Source organism: Myiozetetes cayanensis, unplaced genomic scaffold (assembly GCF_022539395.1).
Source record: "Myiozetetes cayanensis isolate MyiCay16 unplaced genomic scaffold, myiCay2020 scf1, whole genome shotgun sequence".
Taxonomy (NCBI): Eukaryota; Metazoa; Chordata; class Aves; order Passeriformes; family Tyrannidae; genus Myiozetetes; species Myiozetetes cayanensis.
In genome coordinates, this window is record NW_026086604.1 from 46,828,235 (window position 1) to 46,854,326 (window position 26,092).

The window sequence follows — 26,092 nt, forward strand, 5'->3', positions numbered from 1 at the left end:
ACACTAAAGAAGGGAATAAAGGAAATGTGATTCCCTCAGGTATTACAGAAATCTGATAATTTTTTTCTTATCCTTAGGAAAAGAATAATTTAGAGATAGATTTGAACTACAAGCTCAAATCATTACAAGACCGATTAGAACAGGAAGTCAATGAGCACAAAGTGACTAAAGCTCGGTTAACTGACAAGCATCAGTCAATAGAGGAGGCAAGATCAGTTGCAATGTGTGGTAAGTGTTTCTTGCAAGTTTCAGGTAAAAACATGGTAAAAGTTATTTTGGTTGTGATACCTCAAAACACATTGTGTTACAATATAGTACTCTTACACAAGTCTTCAATCCCTTGTGTAAAGAAAATGCATATTGTAATCTTAAAATGTGAAAACTACACATTTAACATTATTTTCTCTAGTATGGTACTTGTTCCATAAAAATGGCATTGTTTCTCTGATGTTTTGTGTATCTTGCTGCATTTGCAATTCAAAGCCTTCCTTGCCTTCTAAAATGCTATTGATTCTTGAAATTCTGGCTAATGCTGAACAGAACTGAAAGAATGTATTGTCAAGACAGGTGTCTTAGAGGAATCTTTCCTGTGTAACTGCATTAAAAATATCAGTATTGTATTAGGCTTGGCTGAAGTGAAGTGTGAAGGTACATATCCATGAATCTTGATATCTTAACTGAATATGTCAGGTTTTCTCTGTGAAGGTTATCAGTACCTAAATGTGACTTTTCAGAGAGCTAACAGAAATGGTAGCATTTCTTTTCTTTTGCTCTACTATCCATTCATGAAAATGAAACTTTACCTTTACTTCATAATGATTACTTCATAAATCTGCATTTTTTTATTTATAGTTCAGTTGTCATGATAACATTCCAGTGCTTTGATTGCAGATTGGAATTATATTTTCTGTTTAGTGTCCCTTGTAATAATGCCAGGAACTTTGTACTCAGTAATCAGTCCATCTATTGGCAAAAGAATTTAAATAGCTGAACAAAAGTGTCTGAAGAATATCAGGATATTTAACACTGTGTTTACAAAAACATACCTGCAGATGCTATGTATTCATTTTTGCTGTATTTCTTTCCTTAATCTTTTTTAGAAATGGAAAAAAAGGTAAAGGAAGAACGGGCAGCAAGAGAAAAGGCAGAAAATCGAATAGTTCAAGCTGAAAAACAGTGTTCCATGTTGGACTTTGACCTGAAGCAATCTCAGCAGAAACTGGAACACCTTCTTGAGCAAAAGGAGAGACTGGAAGATGAAGTAAGCAAAATGTTCATCCTAACAATTTTCTATATAAATAAGAAAATTAGAGTTGCAGTCAGAAATAGAAAAGTAAATTCACTTAACTGAGCTCCTTGTATAATACACCTCTAAGTAGAACTGAAGATTGTTGTTGACCTAAATAGGGTTAGGTACCTTATACTTGTTTCTTAGCTCTTGCATGCCTTACGTATTTGAGTCCTCAATTTAATATAAAGCAGTTTTTTGTGTTTTCTCTGTTTTAAAAGAAAAATCTTAGTTGTAAATTTAACTGTGTAGTCTGATTAGTTTGGATGGTTTGCAGGTCTGAGTCTGTATTCTCTAGAAATGGTTTTGTTCAAGGAATTGCAGTTGGAATATTCGGGATGAAGACTAGGTTCTAAGAATAATAGTTTCATTCTTGCATTTTCTTGACAGGACACTGGGAATGAAAGTTTTAATACCTTTCCTACAGGTCGTAACTCATGTAAATTAGTTTTTATATAGCTGGTAGGTTGCAGTTTTTTTCTAGGGTGAGAAGATTTTAAGATGTGAAACCCACAGAATGGTTTGCAAGACCTTTCAGCAGATGATTTGGGTTTCTTCCACTCTTGCCTTTAAGATAAGATAAAACAAATTTGGGACTTTGAAATAAGCTAACTGTGGGAAAGCTTTGTCATCATGCAGCGTCATAGCTGTGCTTTCTGTAAGGGCAGCAGCTTTGTGTAAGATTATTGCACTGAAGTGTTCGGAGATTCAGGCATATTTTTTTGTACAGTACACTGTGTAGCATCTAGTCAATGGTGTTTAATATGAAATAATCCAGATATGAAACTTCTTCAGTCACATGCAATTGATTATTTAGCAAGCACTCCTAAATTGAAATGTGTCTCATTTAGGTAAAGAATCTGACATTTAAGCTAGAACAGGAGACAAATAAGCGAATAATGGCACAGAATGAATTAAAGGCACAAGCTTTTGAAGCTGATAACTTAAAGGGTTCCGAGAAGCAGCTGAAACAGGAAATCAATACGTTGCTGGAAGCAAAGAGGTTACTGGAATTTGAATCAGCTCAACTTACTAAGTAAGTAAAAATCTGAAGTAAAATGGAAAAAATTGCTTAATTATACATGTACTGTTTTGCCTATTCCTGTTATTGAATAAAGTTATCTGGTGCATAGGCATTTTTTCCTAAACTAAAAGAGTATTTTTAGCTGTGTGTTGTGATTTCTGTATGTAGGCTTCGGTGTTGGAATATTTTTGTTATGAGCGATGATGCAGACCAGTTCTTGACTCATCTTTCTATGTCAACATATATATATATATACCACTTTTATTTGAATGACTTCTTTACAGATTGACTGTGATGCTACTTCCTAAATCATATGAGATTCTTAGATCTAGTACAGAGGAATCAACAGCTTTTTTCCCCTTCAATTACCTGATTAATTTTCTTAATATTTCTTAAACTGACTGAAGGCATTTTTCATAATTAGACTTCTATTATAAATTCCTTCAGCTGACTTAACATTTGTCCATTTAGATGACTTCTTATGCTCTGAGTTATATACTGAGATGATTATCAGTTTAGAATAAGAAATGTAATTAAATCAGAATTTTAGGATAAGCAAACTGTTAGTCTTTGTAAAATAATCTCTGTGCAAATGTAAGATTGTCGTAGGATGCTGTTCTGGTTAGAAATTGTCTTTGTCTTTTCTTAGTAGCTGACTTTTTACATGTTTTCCATTTTTATTTCTTCAAAGGCAGTACAGAGGAAATGAATGTCAAATGCGAGAGCTTCAGGATCAGCTTGAAGCTGAGCAGTATTTTTCGGTAAGACTTGCCAAGAATTGTGTGTGCTACATTTTGACGTAAAATCATTTAACAGTGAATAGTTGACAGATACTAAAATTTTTTAAATGTAAATGACAGCCTGGCATAAATCAGCCATTCAGAAAATCCTGCTTGAAATACGGACAATGAAAAATTATTAGGGAACATTAGGTAGTGTATCTAAAATGTTGCTTTGTGCTTGTTTGTTAAAACTTTTATATTACATTGAGTTACTCTTATCTGAAGTATTCATCAGGGTAATTCCTATCTTGAGGTTGGAAAAGAGATACTTTTCTGACATAATTGCAAACTTTGCAGAGAGTGTAAAATTTTCATACTTACTGGAAAATAATGCATGCTGTTGATCTGCTTTAAGTATATTTAAGAACCACAGATCCAGTAGCATTCTGCATCTTCTAAAAAGATACCTTCTCTGCACCTGAATTACTGAAGTAGCCTTACTGGGTATTCCAGGAAGCCAAAATGTCTATTTCATAGATGTAGTTTGATCTGTTTCGTTTCTGTGAAAAAAAAAACACAATACACGATAGCATGAGATTCTCTGTAACACCTGAACTTCAGATACATTTGTGAATATGGACAATCTCATTTCAGTTCTTCCTTTGAGGGGCAATAAACCTTTTTTTTATGTTTACTAAACTGCATATGATTGTCATTTCATGATGTGTTACAGGGTTTTTTCGGTGCGTTTTTTCATGACATAAGAAGATCCAGAACATTGTATTTAATTCTCAGTTTTCCCTTTTTCACTAGTGTGTAGTATAAATGAGACATTCATAACTCAGCCTGAATATTTAGAGAAAGTAGTTTACTGTAGAAGATCAAATTTTAACTTTCAGAATTACAGGTGGTGTTAATAACAATATAGTAATTAAGAACAGAAGTAATTCACAGAAGTCATTCACATAAATCAGGCCTCCAGTTGAATCACTTATTAAGAGAAAGTCTGCACACAAAAATCTTTAAGAGAAAAGATACATGGGCACAAAGAGAATACAACAGGTGAAAGCACAGGACAGTAGCAGGCTTGTTTGACAAACATTTTGAGACAGTGATGTTACAAGAGGATGCAGTTTTTGTTCTTTGTCTCCTGGAGACTTTCTCTGCTGGGTCCTAGTGCCTTCCTTCACTTTTGCAAGCACAGTGCAAAGTGTTTGTGCATCTGTGTAGGAAAATAGACTAGAAAAATGAAAACTAAGCTGATCACATCATTTCCCTACCCAAGGGAAAATGGAGAAGCATCTCAGACAGGCAGGAAGGAGGAAATTTCATTGAAGACAGTATTGGTGTGTATTGTGGTTTTGACAGATTCAAACTAACTAGTCTGAAAACAAGGGAAAATTTCAGTGTGGAATTTGAATAATGATTCTTTTTTTAATGCTTTCTTTTACAGACACTTTACAAAACTCAGGTTAAGGAACTGAAAGAGGAAATTGATGAAAAGAATAAAGAAACGCAAAGAAAAATGCAGGAGTTGCAAAATGAAAAGTATGCCTATTGTGTTTGTCAAATACACATAAGTTTTTCCACGTAGTATCATCTCACTCATGAAGATTTTGGTTCAGATTTAAGATGTTTTAATTCCTACAGGAAAAGACAGGTCTTAAAGGTGTTCCATGACATCTTCTAAGATGGCAAATACATAGGATGTTACCACAAAGCCAAATATGGTTATTCATATTTACTTTGGACACTGTAGTGTCTGGAAGAAGAAAGATGACTTCTCTGAGAATTTAGTAAGATGCAAAAATTTGAAAAAAACATTACAATTTGTGGTAATCATCTCACTTATGTAACAGCTTTTTTAATTTGATTATATTATCCTGATAATCCTGGTATATACCTATAATCAATAAAATAATTTGAGAAAAGTTAATGAAAAGTCTTTGAATTCAAAATTTAGTATACTAGTACTGTATTCTAAGCTAGCAAATAAGGAAAGTTTTTTAAGCTTACTTTTCTGATTTCTCAATTTATTTAATATAGATTTATTTCATATATATTTATTCTGAAGGAGACTGTAGCCTTATGCATGAAGTAATTTCTTTCTTCTAAAGTCCGAGTCTCTTGTTCTACTTAAGCATCAGCATTGCAAAACCAGAATCTGAAGGGCAGAAGTTATGTTCTTGTTCATGGTGCATTTTGGTGGGCTAAGAAAGGGAGAAAGAAAGGAGAGTGTGCTAATAAATATGATGTAGGAGGAAAATACATGACTACACAAAGTTGTTCAGGAGTAATATCTAACTTAAAAAGAAAGGAAACAGGGAGGGTGGAAGAGATGGGTGAGACTTCCTTTATTCTTATTGTTGTTTTTTTCTTACTTGTTTTTATAGACTCTTTGTATTCTATTACTCTCACTGTTCTCTACAACCTTTTGTTCCTCATAAATGTTTCTGACTTGGATACTACTGTGGGAATTGTGATAATGGCTGAATGTGGGTTAAGTATATTTTGATGGACTACTCTTTACATGCAAAATAATTTTATTTTTTATTCCTCAAAGACATGAGAATTTGGCTTGGTGTTTCATGGATGATCGAAATTTTAATGAAATCATAATCAGCTTGTTGCTGTTGCTTGTGTAGACCATCAAAAGATACAAGTGTACAGAACGTGGTTTTGTAAGTCTTGCTTTTCTTAAGAAACTGATATAATGACAATTAGCTGAACGGTATAGTTTAGGTCTGACAGTCTTCCTGAAAATTTGCAATGTTTTACGTAGGAGAATGAACTCTTGATGTCCTTTTTTACAGAGAAACGCTCACTACCCAGTTGGATTTAGCTGAAACCAAAGCTGAGTCAGAACGGTTGGCACGAGCACTCCTTGAAGAACAGTACTTTGAACTGAGTCAGGAAAGCAAAAAAGCAGCATCAAGACACAGGCAAGAATTGACTGATATGGACAGCATCATAAGAAGGGTAAACTAACTGTTATTAATGCCTATATATATGTCTTTCGACTGGAAACATAAATTCATGGTTTTAATTTATAAAATCTTGTTCTGGTCTTCAGTGACAACTTAAATATCTTAAGGTTTGGGCTCACTTGGTAACTTAGACTTGTAAATTTCATCATGTAAACTGCCAAAGAAACATAGACTTGATTAGTGTGAGGTGAAGCCAGAAGGAAAATCAAGTGAATGTCTCTAATTTAATTAGGCTTCTGTATTTGGTTCCTGTCATTATTTAACTCTTGTAGATTTGTGGAGCAGTGTATTAGAGACTCCTACTGCAAAGTTACTTAGTCTTTAAAATAACCCACTTGAGAGTCTTGAGTAACCCCCAAACTAATTTTTGAAGGTATTTTCTAGCATAGCTTTTGAGTGTTGTTGATCGATAAATGTGTTTACCCAAGGAGTCTCAAACAGCAAGCCGTTTGTAGCATAGTTATTTTATCATTATTGCTTTATCCCATTTAACATCAGCTATGCACATTTTCTTAAGAATCCTGGGGATGTAAAACTCTAGGCTTAACTAAACTTGGCTCAGTTTCTCAAAGCTTTCTGTCAGCACTACCATGGGTATTCCATCTCTGTGTAAAGATAGTGGAACTAGTGTTTGTTTCATGTGTTTTCTTTTTTATGCTTGAAATCTCCAGAATGCCACCATTTCTTAAGAAGCATTTAGAAGATTATCTCTGTGGCATCAAAGTAATACCTTCTTGCCAATGTTTGTTGGTTTCACATATTCTGATAATTTTTTCAGACACCTTGATAAACAGTCATTTGTATGGGCTTCAAACAAAATCTTCCTTCAGGCAGTTATGTCTGAGTTTTAATATGATATTTGTTAGGTGGTCTTGGCTGTGGGAGCTAACATATTCACATATCTGAAGAGTCATGGGTTTCCTTACCAGATTTTTTTTTAATCAACCTATGTATGTATTTATCTATATATACTTTGATGTAGACCAAATTATTTTTTTTATTCTCCTGATTTACACCTGTTTTTCATGATTTATGACAATTATTTAGCAGTAAATGCCTTGTGTCTACTCTAACGTTTAAGGCTGGAGTTGTAGCAATAGGCAAAAGGACAATGGTTTTAAACTAAAACAGGGTAGACTCAGGCTAGATATAAGAAAGAAATTTTTTATGGTGAGGGTAGTGAAACACTGGAACAGGTTACCCAAAGAGGGGTGGATGTCCCATCCCTGGAAACCATCAAGTTCAGGCTAGACAAGCCTCAGAGCAGCCTGATGTAGATGAAGGTATCCCTTCAGTTGTAGGAATCGGGTCTCTAGGTACTATTTCTTCCAAAGTACCACAAATGAACTGAAAATTGCCACATTCAGTAACTGACAATCTAACTTGAGTTTTTAATTATATATTACAGTGTTGTCAGTTCTGCAAAGATCATTTAAAAAAAATTATCTGGGACAGGTGTATTTTGAGCCTTCTGGTAAATCAAGAAAGCACAGAAGAATAGTTTAAAAATTCGCATAGACAGGAATAGTGTTTGAAGTAAGTGATTGGTATAGATTTAAAGGTAGTTAAAATTACAGTTATAAATATGTTTAGGATTTATGGCAAGTTCTTTATTTTAAAATGTGTTTGTTTTTATATAGCTGGAAGAAACTAATAACACATTAACCAAAGATGTTGATTTGATAACAAAGGAAAAGACAGAGATCAATGAAAAATTTAAGAAACAGGAGGAAGGTATGTCATGTTTGGAGTTTTAATTCATCTGTTTTGAAACACAAATGAATTTGAAGCATATGTGGAGAAATGGGTAATGGGAGAAGACATTGCTGTTTATCTTCCCTATTATTTTGGGCTTGATGAAAAATTATCTAAGTAATTGTTTTAATCTTGAAAATATATCTTCTGTGTAAATTGCACCATTTTTAAAAAGGGTACAAAGGAGGACTCTGTGAACTACTGACCTGTCTGCCTTGGCTGTGCACCTGGAAAGATCATGGAACAGATCCTCCTAGAAGCTCTGCTAAGGCACATGGAGGACAGGGAGGTGATGGAGTGACTCCATCAGTGGACAAGGGAAGGGCTACAGATGTCATTTACTGGACTTCTGTAAAGGCTTTGACATGGTCCTCCACAACATCCCTCCCTTTAAATTGGAGAGATGTGAATTTGGTGGATGGCCTGTTCGGTGGATGAGGAATTAGCTGGATTGTGGCATCCAGAGAGTAGGGGACAATGGTTCAGTGTCCCATTGGACATCAGTGAGAAGTGATGTACCTTGGGGATCTGTACTGGGACCAGTACTGTTCAGTATCTTCATCAGTGACACAGACAGTGGAATCGAGTGCACCCTCAGCAGGTTTACAGATGGCACCAAGCTGAGTGGTGCTGTTGACACACCTGAGGTGTGGGATGCCATCCAGAGGGACCTGGACAAGCTCAAGAAGTGGACCCATGGGAATCTCATGAATTCAGCAAAGCCAAATGCAAAGTCCTGCACCTGGGTTGGGGCAACCTCCAGAATCAATACAGGCTGAGGGATGAAGGGATCAAGAACAGCCCTGCTGAGAAGGGCTTGGAGGTGCTGGTGGGTGAGGGGTTGGACATGAACCATCAATGTGTGCTCACAACCTGGGAGGACAACCATGTCCTGGACTGCATTGTGGGCAGCATCAGAAGAAGTGTGGTCAGCAGGCTGGGGGAGGTGATTCTGCCCCTCTCCTCCATTCTTGTGGGACCCCACCTGGAGAGCTGCATCCAGCTCTGGGGTCACCCCCAAAGGAAGTATGTGGACCTGTTGGAACGAGTCCACAGGAGGACCACAAAGATGATCAGAGGGATGGAGCACCTCTCCTGTGAGGAAAAACTGAGAGAGTTGGGCTTATTCAGCCTGGAGGAAGAGAAGGCTCTAGGGAGAACTTATAGCAACCTTTCAGTGCTTAAAGGGACTTAAAAGAAAGATGGGGACAAACTTTTTAGTGGGGCATGTAGCAATAGGAAAAAATACAATGGTTTTAAACTAAAACAGGGTAGACTCAGACTAGATATAAGGAAAAAATTTTTTATGGTGAGGGTAGTGAAACACTGGAACAGGTTACCCAAAGAGGGGTGGATGTCCCGTCCCTGGAAACCATCAAGTTCAGACTGGACAAGCCTCAGAGTAGCCTGATCTAGATGAAGGTATCCCTACTTATTGCCAAAGGGTTGGACTACATGACCTTTAAAGGCCCTTTCCAACCTAAACCATTCTATGTTTCTAAATTGTCACTCTGTAGTATATTGTTTCCATTTTCATGTACTGTCTGTGTTGTTGAACACAATTAAAACCTCAGCTGTACCACGTAGGAAAAAGTGAGTTTCTGCTCACGCTACCTGTTCATTTTATAAAACAAGTTTGCGCTAAGTTCCTGATGGCATAAGCTGGAATGCCTGTCCGCTACAGCTCATCCATATATTGTCTGTCTAACCCCCTTCTTCCAGCCTTGCCCTTGTGTGCATGAAGTTATGAAGCTATTTTCCGCATTTCATATTGCACACAATGTATTTATTTAAATGTTTGTGTCTATCTTCAGTGTTTACAGTAAAGCGGTATCACTATTTCAATTTTCATAAGATTTCACTTTGATACGAAATCTAAGCTGTGATCTGATGTAGATCAGTGGATGGACATTCTCTTTATATGCATTCTGACAGTATGGGAAGGTACTTTTTGCTCCCATGGTTTTGCATTTGAGCAAATTGGAATGCTTTAATATCTGAGGGCTAAAAGAGTAAAGGCCTTGTTGGTTCTGTTGCCAGTGTCTTTGCAAACACTATGTAGGCAGGAAAGCATACTAAAATATTTTCCCTTAGTTCTACATTTCCATAGTAGCAGGAATTGGGTGAGCAAGCATTTTCAGTGTTTTTAAGTTTGTTACTTTTGTGTACTTAAAAATTGTTCTTTAACTACTTCTGGTGGGAAATTCTTATCAGTGAACTGCATACTTACAGATACTTTAGAAACAAATCATCAGACTGGAGGTGTGGTAGAAAGACTGGTAGAATTGAGTAAATGGTGTGTAAGAGGGGGTGAGGGGTACGTAACAGAATCACTCCTTGTTTGCAGAAAGCCTTTTTCCCCATGCTCTCTTCGTGCCTGATTTGAGAATCTGTACTAAATGTGAGTCCAGTTATATCAGTCATATTCTGCGTGGGTACTGAAGTAATTTTTGGTACTGCAGAGACACTTTTGATAGTGCAAACATGAAGGAAGTGGAACAACAAACTTAAGTCATCATCAGGAAATAAAAATATGTATATTGGCTTCAGTGTTTCATCTTAGTGCCTTTCTGATATGTCCTTCTTGTAATTTTCTATCATTATAGTAGCATTAAACTGGTAATCTTTATCTTTACAGACTGTATTTTACTCAATAAGGGACACAATGGAAAAAGAGAGGGATAAAAAGAAGATGCAATTGTAGAAGCAATTAAGTTTAAAATTATTTACCTTGTCCTAAAATGTCTTATTGAATATTATTTTAACAGATTACAAAATGAAAAAAGAGGAGGAAATCAATAATATTAGAATGCATTATGAGAAGAGCATAAACAATGAAAGAACTTTGAAGACACAGGTATAACTTTTTATGCAATTTAATCACAACAATTACTTTGCATAACAGAAATGTTTTAAGTTTGTTGATTTTGTGAATTCACTCTTAGTTCCTTCGAAATCAAGTTTATATTAACCATGATGTACAATATGCATTGTTGATATTTACAGTTGAAAGAATAAGTTTTGATGTTGTGTAGTGTTCAGTATTACTTTGGTCGTGAGTAAGGGCCATTTATGTCGGTGAAAGGTTTTTATTTAAATGAATCCTGTTAGTAGAGGAACTAAGCAGTTTTGTATGAAACGTGCTAGCATATATCATTTTTCCCACTGGTTCTCCTTTTTCCTAACAGGCTGTCAACAAACTGGCTGAGATAATGAATCGGAAAGATTTTAAAATAGACAGAAAAAAAGCTAACATGCAAGATTTGAGGAAGAAAGAGAAGGAAAACCGAAAGCTGCAATTAGAACTTAATCAAGAAAAAGAGAAATTCAATCAGATGGTAGTGAAATACCAAAAGGAACTCAATGAAATGCAAGCGGTAAAATAATCTAATTTTTTTTGTCGCGTTGTGGAATTGTCTCTACAGGAAAAATGTATAGCTCCTAATCCACTTAAAAAGAGCTCTGTTTCAGATGTGTTAGGCTACAGAATTTTATGTGAGGCAGAGAACTTGATAAGTACTTGTTCTCATTCATTTCCCCTTTCTAAATTCTTAACTGTGGAAGTTACTGATATATTATGAAGGCTAAAAACCTGAATAGTGTTCAGCATACTAAACTGTTGTAAAGCAAACTACCAGTTCATTTCACTGGTAGATGGTCTCCTTCTCCTAACAAATGGTGATTTAACAGATGAGTAGGTGAATCTAGAATAGACTGTTTTGTGCTTGAGTGTATTGCTGGATCTTTGATATTTTAAGTTTTTTCCTTCCAAGGCTAAACAAAAACTTCTACTGTAATAGTTTATGTCGATACTATCAAAAAGATCTAGATATATTAAAAAAATAGCAATGAGTTATGTTTTCAGAATACTTTGATATCCCAGTAACTGTGCATGTGTATATAAATACAGCAACTAGCAGAAGAATCTACATACAGGAATGAGCTCCAGATGCAGCTGGATAGTAAAGAGAGTGACATAGAACAACTACGAAGGAAAATTATGGATCTCCAGCAAGGAATGGACTCTACCAGTGTTGCTAGTCTCCCGACAGATGAAACAGATGGAAATCTTTCAGGTAAGAGAAAAGCATATTGATCTTGTGCACGCACATAGTTTTGGAAGGTATTCTTTCAAACAAATTACTACCTTTTAAAATCTTCTCTTTGTCTCTTGCATATCTCATCTCTGCTTCCTTTCTTTGTTTGTTTGGTTTTTCTTATTTCATAGCTTATCTGCTTATATTTAAGTCTTAATTTATTCTCACATCACACTTTCCACTGTACTACTTGGCATTAGCATAATTTATATCCATTTTTGTGGAAAGAGTATCTTTACATCTGCTGTTTCTGGGATACAGTGAATACAATGGGCAGTGTTCAGTGAATAGAATACAGGGCCAGCACTTCCTCAACATCATTATATCTCGAATGCAAACTTGTCTGTTCTTACTCACAGTCATGTAGGACCACTGTGACAAGTGGCAATAATTGCTGATGTGAAAAATAATTATGAAAATTTCCATTTATGGTTTCATGGATGGTGCTTTGATTTAGCAGGTTAAAATCTGAACAAATAATACAGCATAGCTAGCCATTTCTATGTGGTGTCAGTTCCAGGCATTATACTTTGAGACCCACTGTTGCACGATTTAGTGATGTACCTCTCCCCTTCCCCAGTGTTTGAAAAGTGTAATCAGTTTGTACTTTCACATGATCCACTTCTGTATCTCTTGATACAGGAAAAGAAAATGCTTAGAGGCAATAAACTGTGTTTGACAATTTCCATATGTCAGAACTAGGTTTATTTTTTTTTTATATAAGTAAGTATTTTTAGAATTCATTGTGAAATTCTTAATAAACTTATCATAAGTGCTTGTCTTACAGATTTATAGCCTGATTTCTGTTGTTGAAAAATATTTTTAAACATACAAAACCAGAGTAATATTTGGGGTACTTTAACACTTCAGTGGATGAGTAGTCAGATAAAAATAAATAGAATCATTTTAGGTGTGTCTTTTACTGTTAATGTACTTCATGCTGCTCAAATTGCCACATTCTAGAATTTTTCCAGGGATCTTAGAGTGATTCAAATTTCAGGTAGGTCATGAGTGTTCGTATATGTTTTTGTGTAGTTATTCCTTTCTGTGTCTGTTTTTGTGTCCTGTCTTCCCCTAGTGTATTTTTAGATTTTTATTTTTAGTTAGTGTTTTAATGAATTTCATTCTAGAATAGATTTTCGTTCAGATGTTTATAGTAATTTTCTTCGCAACTTCCATTCTGTTCAAGAAGCCTTTTGCACTCTTATTTTTGATCTGTAAAACTCTCAGGCAATTGCCATCTTGTAAAGAAAATGTCTATTTTTTGTCTTTTGAAAACATCTTCTAGGCCAAACTCCTATTGAATTCTTAGATCTATTAGATTGGTTAAGGAACATTTTTTTTTTCCTTAGCTAGGAAAATAGGAGTTCCTGCTAGGAACTTCCTCTGGTATTTCTGAACTATCAGTACTTGTCAGGAGTTTTTCTTTTAGATACTCATTTGCAGTGTATTGCATTAAGGGAGGTAAAAAAGAAATCAGAGGGATGTTTTCCCCCCTCAAATTACTTTTTGGAATCAAGCCTTGCATTTTTAAGTGTCTCCTAATTGAAGAACACTATAGTTTGTAATTTTTAATTAAAAATTTCTAAACGCTTTTAAATTTAGAGCTTTAGGTTTTTTTCTTTCTACAACAAAACAGACCTGATTTATTTTACATTAAAAAAGTAGTTTTGAACATCATCACTTTCCTTCTCAGCCATTTTCAATTAATGTCTGTTGTGTATTACACAGAAAACACAAATGCATCCATCTGGGCATAGATATCTTCCCTGTTTTCTTCTTAAGGGCAGTAGTGTGTCAGTATGACCCTGTTGTGTCTCAGATCTTAGAAGGAATATAGGAAAAAAATCTCTTTCTTTGTCTGCCTAATTAAAGAAGGCCATTTTTAGTTTCACCTCTGGAGATGTGTAATGAGACTTTTGGTGGCATGACCTGTTGCTTCAGTTCTGAGGCAGAAATTTCAGTCTGTGCAAGAGCTTTTCAAGTCAGCTGTTCATTGTTAATTAGGACATCACAATTAGTAGAAGTTCTCTTGGTGTTCTTGAGTGGGGGGTCTTATCTATGCTCATGACCCCTCAAACTATTTCTTTTTTACTAGCCTTTCATTTCTCCTCTTCTCTTTTTTGCCCTTTTCTCTACACATGCCTCTGATTTTTACTTCAGTTGTGCTGCTGGTGTTACTGTGTGATACAGGTAGGAAGTCTAATACATATTATTAGGACTTCTCTAGATCTAGATCATGTTCCTACATGCTGCTTGTTTTTTTTGTTTTGGCTTGATTTTGGTGGGGTTTTTTGAGTTTTTTGGGTGAGTTGATCAGGATCTGAATAAGAAACAGTTTAGTAATTAAAGGAGATTAAGTGACATTAGCACAGTCAAATTTCACACACTTGTCAAAGAGCCAAGCAAGCACAGAAAAGGAGTGCAGTAGTGTTATAAGGACAAAAACCAGCCAGACTTCAAGGTAGAAATATCTCATGCCACAGAAAGAGGAAATTATCCAGTGCACAGTTATTTCCCTGCAAACCAGGTAGTTAATCTTCAAAACAGAAGGTGACATATCGCAGCAGTTCATTTGCTAAAATTTAGTTGTATGATATTGATTGTCTTCAACTATGTGCTAAGTTCCCATCACTTCCATAGCCCAAATACAACCATTCCTTCAGAGCACCTTGAACAGCATCTTGTTTAAGAGCTGGATGTGATGAGTAGTCAGTAGGATTCTCTGGCTGGTGCACCAGTCGTTAAAGCAAAGACAGTGCTAAAAAAAAATTAAAGCAAATAAACTGTCAAATTTCAAAATAAGTAATGACAGTATGATTTATTCAGTTTCCTGTCACAGCAAAAACATCACCGGGGGAAAAAATGAAGACACAAAATAATGTGACCATGTATGAAAGAATTATTCCATGGTCTCAATTCTGGCAGTGGGCAGGCAGTCTCTGGTTTAATTAAGGAAATAAATTGGTATTAAATGGTGTGATAGTATAGTTGTTGTCTCTGTGTGGCAGAGAGGTTCATGTGTTGTCTGATCAGGGAGTTTAGGTTACTAGCCACCAGAGAGGCTACAAAAGTAGAATTCACAATTTACGGAAGAGCATCTTGTGAAATTTTGGGGTCAGAAAGATTTGAATAAACTTAAGGTAGTACTAAAATGAGTTTTTAACACTCAGAAAATTTTAAGGAAAAAAAGTCTTAATTTAGTGGTAGATACAGAGGAATCACGTGGTAACACGCCTTTTATGGCTGCATTTCATTTGGAGGTGGTTTCTGTCTCTCATTGAGGTAAATACCCCATCAAGTTCTAGTAGCTCCCAGGGCAGCTTATGCTCTCCCAAGGCAGGGGTTGGCCCCTTCAGACCATCCAGGCTGTTCTCAGGCTTTTGCTTACTTAGGTGGAAAAATCATGACGTGGTTTTCCTTGTATTCAGTTCTAGGCATGTTTTGTAACTCTCACTCCTGATTATTGATTCAGATAGCAGCTCATATCTCAGCTGATATCTCCAGTGTTAACAGTCCTTGCTGAAACGGCTGAGATATTTGCATTTTAATGATGCCTTTGGAATGCCTCTTCCTCCTGGCTGGACTTAGGCAGTCTTAATACTTGCATGATTGTAAACAGAATTCTTCCTTGTCAAGACAGAACATAATCAAGAAGTTAAGAGGTTTTTTCTCCTAGTTGTTATAGGGCACTTAACCTGTTGTGAATTGCTTCTTTTCATCTGATTGGCACGATAATTTAAGCAATTGAGCTGACCTGGGTTTAACTGCAGCACATAATATTTTACAGCATGTGTTATAAATCATGTTTTGTGCAAAGATAGGATGGAATAATAAACATGGAGCATTTAAGCCAACAGTTTTATTGCAATATGGACTCAGCTAGGATTTTCTGAAGTACCTGCAAGTAGCCATCACCTGAATAAACTTCAAAGCAAGATCCAGTCAGCAGTCCTTGGTGAGATCCACATGAATTTGTAGTAAGACAGTCTGAGGAAGGAAATAATCAAGTGGGAAGAGTGGACTGGAAAGAATTAGCAAGGTAGTATCTCCACGTTTTTGTTAACTTTGGAAAAGCCTTGAGGAGTAGAAATTCTTGAGCATTGGAAAGAGGTGCTCTGCTGCTCATGAAAGTGCCTGTGCTACTTAGCTCCAGAACAACAAAACATCTCATAAATCAGTACAGCCATGGTTGTCTTGTGTGATTTTATTGAAGTCTTACTGTTAGAACTCACTGTTATCATACTGAATCCCTATGAATCCTGGCAGTATGAATACTAACCATGAAGATGTTTAGAATGACAATCTCAATTTAAAATATATTCAGAGATAACTGTAAGATCTGTAGCCTTTATGGAATTCTTTCTTCATATCCTATTCAGATCCAGCTAGCCATCAGATATTTTTGAGGCCTATTGTAGATTTTTTGGACTGCAAATAAAGTATCAATTCTGGGATTCTTTCCAAAATACAGGGACGTTTTCAGGCAATAGTTTTGAGCCTGTTTTTAAAGACAGGAATGGAAGAATCTTTTTCATAGTCTAGATAGCCCATATTTTCTTAATTACTTAATCATAACACTCATAAATATTATTCCTCTGGATCAGATATTTGTGAAATGGCCAGATGAGCATTTGCAGTTGTGCTAGCTAACTTGTCAAGGGAAATGAAAATGCACTATAAATATTACTTGGGAGAAACCTTTGTGGCAAGGTTGGAATGAAGGAGCTCATCTATCCTTTGAAGAGTACATTTGGTTCCAGACGAATGTTAGCTTTGTTGAAATGGAGTATGTTCGGAAACTTATTTTCAACTGCAAGATGTTATTCACAGCTCAGAAATCATCTCTCATTCAAACAGAATTTGCTCACTAAAATAGATTTGTGGTAGACAGAAAAGAATGTCAACTGATTCATTTGAAATATCTCATTCACTTCCTACTTCTTTTGAAATTGTTTTCAGAATGTGCTGAAATAGAAGTGAACTTAGAACAACTCCTGCTCATACTGTCCCTATAAGCATCTTTTAAAATGTATTATTATTGGATCTTTCCAGATTTTCATATGCTGCAATTTCTACAGATGCATACTTAGTCTTTTTGAACAGCAGTCATCCTTCCCATATTTCCTTTGAACTGCAGTTGTCCATACTATGTTCTTTATTAGCAATTAATCACTCTATTTTGCAAGGGAGGACTTGAGTTTTAGGGTATTTCTGTAATTTCTAAAAATGGAAGAATCTTCTCCTGATGTAGGAATTAAAGTGTTCAAAACAAGGTAAGCATTATCTGTGATGCCTGTAGACATGAAGGAAATAGGTTTCCTTTCCCAAAGCTACTGTATCAAGAAGTGGGGAGGGGTTGAGGCTGAAACCCCCAAACCCCACTTTTCTTATGCAGATTGGAGAGGCAGGGAAGTACAAATTTCCTTCATTTTTTGGGATGTTTTCTTATTGAAATGAGTTCTACTATCATGCCTTTCTTCCAGGTGGTTTCAGTAGTTCAGTGGTCCCACTGTATTTTGAGGCTATTCTGTGTGGAGAAATGTTAGGAAACAATTCTATACTTCTAAGTGTAGTCATCTTCTAAATATTGTAGGCTGTAAGGCTAATATGGAAAAGTCTTTTTAGTACCTGAATTTTGATACCTTGCTAGGCTGTCAGTCTCGCTGTCATTTTACAGAGCATATGGACAATAACTTTTAGATATTTGGATGCATTTTCAGAGCTTGCTGGGATATACTTCACAAAGATATCCTTCATTCCTGAAGGATAAAAGGGACCACAAAGATATCCTTCATTCCTGAAGGATAAAAAGGACCTTCTTCTTACATAAATATTTGTGGAGAATATTTCCGAAAACTTTAACTTAATGTTTTTGAAATTTTCAGTGCTACCAGTTAAGTTTGTTATAAAGAATACATACATTAGCTATTGGCTCTGGTTCTGTTTTCTGGCACTTTTTTTTCAGATCACATTTTTACAATCATTTTAAAAAAATTTCTCAATTTTGAAATAGATTTATGGACTGAAATTTTGATTGCTTCCTTCTCACATTTCCAAAATTGTGGGACTTTACTGTGTCATTTCAGGTTAACAGAATAATGATAGCTTCTCACTACCATTATCTGATTTCATAATTTTAAATTTTAGAGATCAGTGTTAGTTAGCTGGAAGGATTTTTTAAATCTACAATTCACATTAGGCAGAATGCCAATTTTCATGTGGCCCTTCTTTGTATCATTGCTAAAATATTTCAGTAGTTTTGTGGTGGGAAAACACATTATTATTATTACATTGCTCTTTGGAGAATATTTCACTGAAAATTTGAATAAAATGCTTGTCTCTTATTCTTTATATCTAGTTGATTCTTCCTGCATTCCTTATTTAATTATCTCCTATGCTTATCTTCTGTGAGTAATGGGGACATCCTTGTAGCTTTGCCTGCTCTTGTGCTCTCTCCCTTTTTTGTTTCCCATGGAAAATGTGGATCTGATTTGTTTTACTTCCTGCATCTTCCTGCTGAGTATTTTCATATAGCCCCTCTGAATGTTAAATTATGTTTATATTGAAAAATCTCTTAATTTAAACTGTAACATATTTTCAAAGCAAAGTCTTTCCTGCCTGGCTCTTTGCAAACTATTTACGTACAGTGTTAGATGTTGGCATCAAGGAGAAGAGCTTTACTTTTATTGTGCAGTAACTGTGTAATCAGATGTTGGCTTGTGATGAAGCATGAATTAAATGCTTATATCTTCATTTTATTTAGCCGTGCTTTTTATTCTGCTCTGCTGAATAGGTAATTGCCTATTACTGCATGTAGTACATCTTCCTTTCTCATAGTAGTTTGCTTTCGTGTTATCCTGCTTTATTGTGATAAATACGTGAAATTTTTAAATATGCATTTTTTTAAAACCAGAATCAAGACTTGAAGGTTGGCTTTCAGTACCAAACAAAGGAAATATAAAGCGGCATGGCTGGAAGAAACAGGTACAAATGTCTCTTTTTTTTTTTTTTCCCTTCCTCAATTGAAGAAGTTTTTAGGCATGCGGTGAATTGGTTTTACTACTCATATTTAAGAACCAAACAAAATAATTAAGAGTAACTTAGTGTGTATAAAAAAAGGAAACAAGAAAATTCAAGTTCAGTTTGAAATCTTTAATAATGATGTTGTGCATGTAACAACAGGTGGGTGAGGAAATGCTTTACAATAGGCATATTGGAACCATTAAAAATCCCATTTCTTCTTTGAGCAAGCTTCTTTATAATCCTGTTGCTGAAAAAGAAGCTCTTTTGTGCAACTTGACCGGAGAGAGTAGGGAATACTACACCTAAATGTTCTGAAGGTCATGGAAGAGTGCATCACACTATAACTTACCACACATGATTTCCAAGGACTTTTCTATCTTCCTTACCTTTAAAATGGCCAGTGTCTCTTGGAAAGAACTGTTTTACTTTCAGAAACTGGATCTATTTGCTGGAATTCCCAATCCAAACAAAACAGTACTCTTTTGCCTCTGCAGAGGTTATGATCTGCTTCTTTGAAATGTCAGATGTTCAAACTGAGATACTTAGAACTAGTTTCTGATTATCTTTTCTGTCTTTTCAGTTCCCTTCTTTGAAAATTCTTTGGTATAACTAAATGCCAAACTGAACATGATGACTAGAATTCTGTAAATTTTACAAGCAATTTGTATGAAGTAGTTTATTTCCCTGCATCTTCTTAAATTCAAAGATCGCTGTTGGGAATGATTCAGTTTATTCATGGCACTTTCAAAGTAACTTTCTGATTCCCGTTAAAAAGTCTTTCTCAAATGCTTCTGTTTACATTCACATTCTACAAGTGTTGGAAGTGGTTCCTACAGAATTTAGAGGAGAAGGAATTAATTCCTGTCAAAGAAGCACTTAAGTGTTTGCATTGGATCTTTAGCTGCTGAACTACTTCTTTCAACTATTCCTGTTTTCGCTTGTCGAACATGGCCTTCTTTATACAATCCAAGTGTTCGAAGTTCCAGACCATCCTGTTTTTACATCAGTATCAGACCCCATTGATTTGTCTGTAAGTTAAACCCACCACCTATTCTGGCTTGCAGAGAGTGATTGTTAAGGCCTGCCTTATTTCAGCTAATGGCTGCATAGGGTATTCTCCCAGCTCCTCAGATGAGAGGCAGTGCGAACAAGTGCCATTTCGAAAACGCTTGGTTGCCACAGTTTGGAACCTGGGGTTTGTTATAAATACCTCAAATTCTGTTCTCTCTGTGTTTCGCTTTGTCTCCCTATTAGCAGAAGTGCAGGAAATCTAGAGGACAAGGTTAGGATGTTCTTGGTGCTATATTTGATTCAAATGCCTGTAACGTTTGAACATTCTTCAGGTATCTCATGAAACACACCTATTTGTGAATCTGTTCTGCAACTTGTTCTGTTTGATAGCTAAGGCTGCTTAACTCCTCTTGTTCCTGAATTGATTTTCTAGGTTGCTGTCAGACTTTTGGCAGTGTCCACGAGCAAAAGTAACTGTGCCTAGGCAGAAATCATTTGTTCTGTTCTGGGTTATCTAAAATACTGCATCATTTTTCTGTCAGAATACCTCCAGTAGCCTTTTATGGTTGTTTTTAGAAATGGATATTATTCTTGCTTCCTCTGATGATTGCAATTTTAAACTCCTGATAAATGCAGCTTCTCCGATGAAGGACTATATCTGAGCTTCTTCAGGCATGCCCACTGTAGGTATATTTACTTCCCTCAGGATATTTTATGCAGTTACTCCATTCATACTTTCCTAGTTTGAGTAATGCTTACACTTTGAAGGAATTTGAGCTACAGATGGATGCCTCTGTCATAAAATGAGTTGTGCTGATAAGATTCTTTAAACTAGTTCAGGTTCAAATCAGTGACGCACAGTAGTGAGGGGCCATGCTGATTTACATGTGTGTCCTGTTAGCTGAACTGTACTGCAGCTCAAACAAGCTGGTGTGGAGTCAGCCTCTACAGGTGTTTCTGTTCCAAATTCTCCTGCAATTTCAGTTTTGGTTTTGGTGGGAGGTATGCAACCTCAAATATAATCATGCCCAGATCAACTTAAATGGAAAGCAAAATTGCATTAGCAGTGCAACTGGGTTAGTGCCTGAGTTGTTCCAACTTGAGCTGCTGCATTTCTGACTCAAATATCCGTAGCACTGATGTTTTTGCCCCGTGCCCTCCGAGTCATTTACCTTAAGTTAGAAAGGGGTGAGTGTGGAAAACTTATTTGAGAATAAAAACTTGAGTTATACCTCAAGGTAATGCTAAAATGGGTTAGCTGTGCTTTTATCTGGAGCTTCATTTCATCCCAAGTGGAGATGATAAAGTATCCTTCCAAACCCACTGTAGAACAGAGCTACTCTCAAAAGATTTTTTATGTATGTTCACAATAGGATATTGAGGCTGTTGTACAGAACTTTTCTTTTGTGAGGTTAAATTGTTCTTTCACCAAGAGTTGTATATGGTGTGATAACTGAATTCCTTTGCAGTTAGAATTTGCATCTGTGATAGTTGTCACCTTAAGGCCTTGCGTTTGTCTGTGAAAGGCAGAGGTGAACACTTCAAAGACAAAAAAAGCATTAGCTTTCTGTTGAATTAGATAGAGGAATTGAAGTGGTTGTTTTCCTCAGTGGGAAAAATCTCTAGAGGCTCACACCATTACAACTACTCAAGTTGATCAGGCTTTCCATTAAAGAATTGTGACTAAAGGGCTGAAAGCTCTTTAAGTCGGGGCCAAAACACCCTTTGTGGCTTTTGAAGATGCATTTCAGCAATTGAGAGTTACAACTGTAGCACGCAGCTTGTGCAATGCATTTCTAAAATGCTATTCTTGTTAAGGTAACTTTCCTATTTAGGTTTTGAGGTTAGCTTAGAGTTCTGTGTAATGAGGAGGTTGAAAACTCCTTTTGAAGAAGGAGTAAACACCATTAATTTAAATTATCAGTATCTTCATTGTCCAGAAACCCATTCAGTTACCTACCAGTAATCAGAATTCAAGATGAACTGTTGGTGTATTCACTTTCATGGTTTTCTGTCCTTTCCCCTGCTTCTGGGTCATATTATACATGGAGTTCAATATAGACAGAGCAGTCAGTTGGCCTCTGTTTAGTCCTCTTTAGTACTTCATACCATTTAGTTGTTTCTAAAACATTTGAAACTGCAGGTGAGGGAACTACCACTGCTGTCGCGGAGCTTATGCTTGTGGACAGTTTCGGCAAAGATGCTGGACTGGCAGCTCCCAGTGAAGAGCAACAGGCAATGAATTCTAGTCTTGAACTCACTAGGAAGTGCTTAGGTTAGAGGTGTTTGATCTTAACTATCTCAGTGTATGCCTAGATTTGGAATGTATACCAGACCTCTGTTTCTGCTGATTCATTTTGCCTCTTTATTTCACCAGTCCATTAAGTTGAAACTGTAGGAAATAATTAGCTGGAGCTGTGAGAATCTCTTTTAAACTACCAGTACTTTGGTGCAGGTCTGTAGAACTAGAGAAGCTGTTTATGACTTTCCCAGTCAAGTGATAGATTTTGCACTGTATCACTCTGTGATGCATAATTTTCATAGTAATGTGCTAATAGCAACTGAAATTTGTGAGTTTGTGTGGAGATGGACTTCCAGAGTCATGACAAGCGTTTTAGGATGCTTCAGTGAAAATACACAGTCACTGCAGCTGTAGCACTGCCCAGCTGTCAGTAGTGTAGCTGCCTGCATGATGATTTGAATATGCCTTGATATTAGTTTAAAAACTTTCCTTTACTCAGGCTTTAAATGTGTATGTAGAAGAACATTGGGATAAATGTTGCTTTTTAAAATGCAATTTTAACTTCTCTTTATCCTTTTTTTCCACAGTATGTTGTGGTGAGCAGTAAAAAGATACTGTTCTACAATGATGAAAAAGACAAGGACCAGTCTAATCCGTCTATGGTACTAGATATAGAGTAAGTAAAGTTACTGTTAATTTTGGATACAAATTGGCAAAAGAGCCTTGTGTGTGAGATAGCTGATAACAAATCTAAAAGCTTGGAATTGAAATTCCATAAATAATTTTTAATTTCCCAGACTAGTTGGAAAATGTCTGTCTTATCTCTATTTCAGCATGCTGTTAACAGAAGATACTACTTTCTCTTTGTTCTACTATTGCTAAAAGTTAGAGAAAAAAGAAAGTATCATTGCTCATCTAGTTCAAAGCATTTCTAACTTTTCCATATGGTTTCTGTTTAAAGTGATAAAATAAATTAATTGTGATCCCTTTACATTTGTTGTACATGAGGAGAATTGTGTCAGATATCACTGAAGTCCATCACTGATACATAGCTGTGATGTTTGAACAGCTGATTGACATTATAGGACCTTATAGAGTAGTAATTGAAAAAAGGTTTTAGAATTCATGAGTAGGTCTGTAAGTGACTAACAAATACAGTGGTCTGGAAGGAATCTCAAACTCAGGAAGTGCTTAAGCTGCCAATTGCCTATAACCAGGAAAAGAGTTATTTTCTCTTATTCTCTTTTCATAAACATCTGTTACGGCTACTGTTGAAAACAGGATGTTGGGATAGATGGACTTGACTGAGTTTAAGATGACATTTGTTCCAATTTTAATAGCATTTTCGACAGCTAGTGCCCCAGATTTCCTCTTGTGATGTTTTAACATTGATTGTTTATCAACTCATAACATGATTTAGTAAAGAAACTAGTTAGTAGTATTCTGTGGTTAGTTCCATCCAGGTTTATCACTAGGCTTCTCTAGCAATAATGTTAGGCTTCCTAGTGTTCTGAGGAGGAATTTAAAAGCCTTTTTCACACGCAAATTTGCCATGATGGATCTTGAGCTCATTGTAAGGTAACCCTCTTTCCATGCTACAGAATATTTCGGTCTTACTTGGGTAGGCAAGATCTATATGGTTTATGAATTAACTCCTAAAATCATATTACAGCCTTGAAGTACATTGTATTGCTTGCATAAGCAAAATTTCCAAGAACTTCAAAGCAGTTTGATACGTGTTTTAAAACATATGTAGCCTTTTAGCATTTTCTGATTTATGTTTCTTCTAATTTAGTAAGCTGTTTCATGTCCGACCTGTAACTCAAGGAGATGTATATAGAGCTGAAACTGAAGAAATTCCTAAAATATTCCAGGTAAAGAGAAGTTTATTCTCATGTCTGTTTAATTCTCTTGAAAGTTTGGCAGCTTCTTTGAAAAGGGTATAAAAGTATGTAGTGCTTCAACAATAACACAGCAGTGTTCTTTTTCAGATTCTTTATGCTAACGAGGGGGAATGCAGGAAGGATTTGGAGGTAGAACCAGTACAGCCGGCAGAGAAGACAAATTTTCTAAATCACAAGGGCCATGAATTTATTCCCACATTATACCACTTTCCAGCCAACTGTGAGGCCTGTGCCAAACCTCTTTGGCATGTCTTTAAACCCCCTGCTGCCCTAGAGTGTCGAAGATGCCATGTGAAGTGCCACAGAGACCACTTGGATAAAAAGGAGGAATTAATTGCACCATGCAAAGGTATACTCATGGTTTGTTCTGTATTCTCTTCATGGTTTAGCCACACCCGTTAAACTACTGGAGGAAAATAAAAGCACTTTAGTTTAAAACTAAACCTAAAATTAAAGTTTTATCATTTTAAACGTGAGAGATTAGAACAATAGGCTGTTACACTGCTTATGAACAGGTAGCTGTGGCAATCCTCTGTAGCTTTTCATGGTGTAACTGATGGGGCTCTGCTGAGGGCCCTGAGAGCAAAAGGTTCCCTGGAGGTTTGTGCCCAAGTACTGGGCAGCTACCCCAAATCATTCTCTCTCTATATTTACACCTGGCCTACAATAGGGACAATTGCAGTGGCTGCATCACCAAACTCTGCTAAGACCTTGCAGAGTGGTTCTTCAGCCACTTCACAGATTGGAGTTAAGGTTTCTTCTCTGGGCTCCTGGGAAGTGGAGCATTCAGGGTATGTACTCTGGAACTCGACCATAAGGCATCCAACTTTTCAGCTTATTAAGACTGCAATTGGTGTAAGTTTTCTCATTTCTTGAATATTAATTAGACTCAAGAATCTTAATGCAGAGTGACAAATAATTGAAGAACATTATATTCATAATCTCCCCTGCTGTTTGTTATCTTTCAAAAATACATAAACAAATCCAATACAAGTGTGGATATAGGTGCCATTGTTCTTTCCAGTGGCACAGTTGGTATGTCTCAATTCCGATTTTGATAAGGAGTCCTGGTTTTCACTGAATAATCTTCCTCCTTTTTACAGTGAGTTACGATGTAACTTCAGCAAGAGATATGCTGTTATTGGCATCCTGTCAAGATGAACAGAAGAAGTGGGTGACTCATTTAGTAAAGAAGATCCCTAAGACACCACCATCTACTTTTGTTCGTGCTTCTCCTAGAACTATGTCTACAAGATCCTCAGCAAATCAGTCATTCCGAAAAGTTGTCAAAAATACTTCTGGGAAAACTAGGTGAGAAATAAGCTACAAAAACTAAGTATCTTTTTGATTAAAAAAAAATATGTCTGTGTGTAAATCTTATTTAATGCGGAATTGTGAAATAATTCCACAGTTAGGACTGTTGAACTGCCGATCTAAATCTCTGCTCAAATCTCAAAGGAAGGAGCAGGCAGAATTCTCTTGCTATCATGGTAAATTTGTTAGTTCTTCAGATTTGGAAAGGTACTGTAGAGTTGGTACCTGGCCTGCTAATACATGCAAGGCCTGTTTAAAGGCAAGACTCAGCAAATATGTCAGCAATGGCATTTAACTGCAAGGATGATCCATGTAGTCATCTCATCCATGGATTGACTCATAGAGCCTGTGTAAGCTATAAGTCTTCTGCAAATGGGGGTAAAGTGAAAAACTTAGATTCTCAGTCTGTTGTTAGGACATTTCTTTTGTTGGAAGGTTGCTTAGGTATTAATTCGATTCTTTCTCCCTGCTTACTCATTCCCTGTCTTCTATTCCAGCAGTTGTTTTTGTAAGCTGTTTGTGACCCTGTGCATTAACCGGGGCAAGATGTAAAATGTGTTTTCTTAATGCTAGGTTACTTTAAGCTGGTTTCAGCCTGCCTTAGCTTCCTCCTATAGTATGTGCATCCCTTTCTCCTCAGATAACTGATTGAATTGACAGTGTGAAGTGGGAACTAGTGTCTCAGTAGGGAAAGAGTCTTCCGAGATTGGCAGGGCTACCAA

General features: G+C 36.2%; 1 protein-coding gene across 2 annotated transcripts in view; it reads left to right on the forward strand.

Annotated features, from left to right (window-relative positions):
• The window catches only part of ROCK1 (Rho associated coiled-coil containing protein kinase 1), an 89,151-nt gene that overhangs the window by 57,001 nt on the left and 6,058 nt on the right, over positions 1–26,092 (forward strand). Inside the window, exons 18-32 of one of the 2 annotated variants that reach the window (XM_050316371.1) lie at positions 78–228; positions 1,101–1,261; positions 2,140–2,324; positions 3,004–3,073; positions 4,488–4,582; positions 5,848–6,013; positions 7,662–7,755; positions 10,545–10,633; positions 10,965–11,153; positions 11,687–11,852; positions 18,790–18,860; positions 22,740–22,828; positions 23,948–24,026; positions 24,144–24,405; positions 25,160–25,367. In XM_050316371.1, the coding sequence (XP_050172328.1) occupies positions 78–228; positions 1,101–1,261; positions 2,140–2,324; positions 3,004–3,073; positions 4,488–4,582; positions 5,848–6,013; positions 7,662–7,755; positions 10,545–10,633; positions 10,965–11,153; positions 11,687–11,852; positions 18,790–18,860; positions 22,740–22,828; positions 23,948–24,026; positions 24,144–24,405; positions 25,160–25,367 (2,075 nt within the window). Of the gene's footprint in view, positions 1–77; positions 229–1,100; positions 1,262–2,139; positions 2,325–3,003; positions 3,074–4,487; positions 4,583–5,847; positions 6,014–7,661; positions 7,756–10,544; positions 10,634–10,964; positions 11,154–11,686; positions 11,853–18,234; positions 18,284–18,789; positions 18,861–22,739; positions 22,829–23,947; positions 24,027–24,143; positions 24,406–25,159; positions 25,368–26,092 lie in introns of those variants that run through there. The other variant, XR_007629084.1, reaches the window with a different exon arrangement.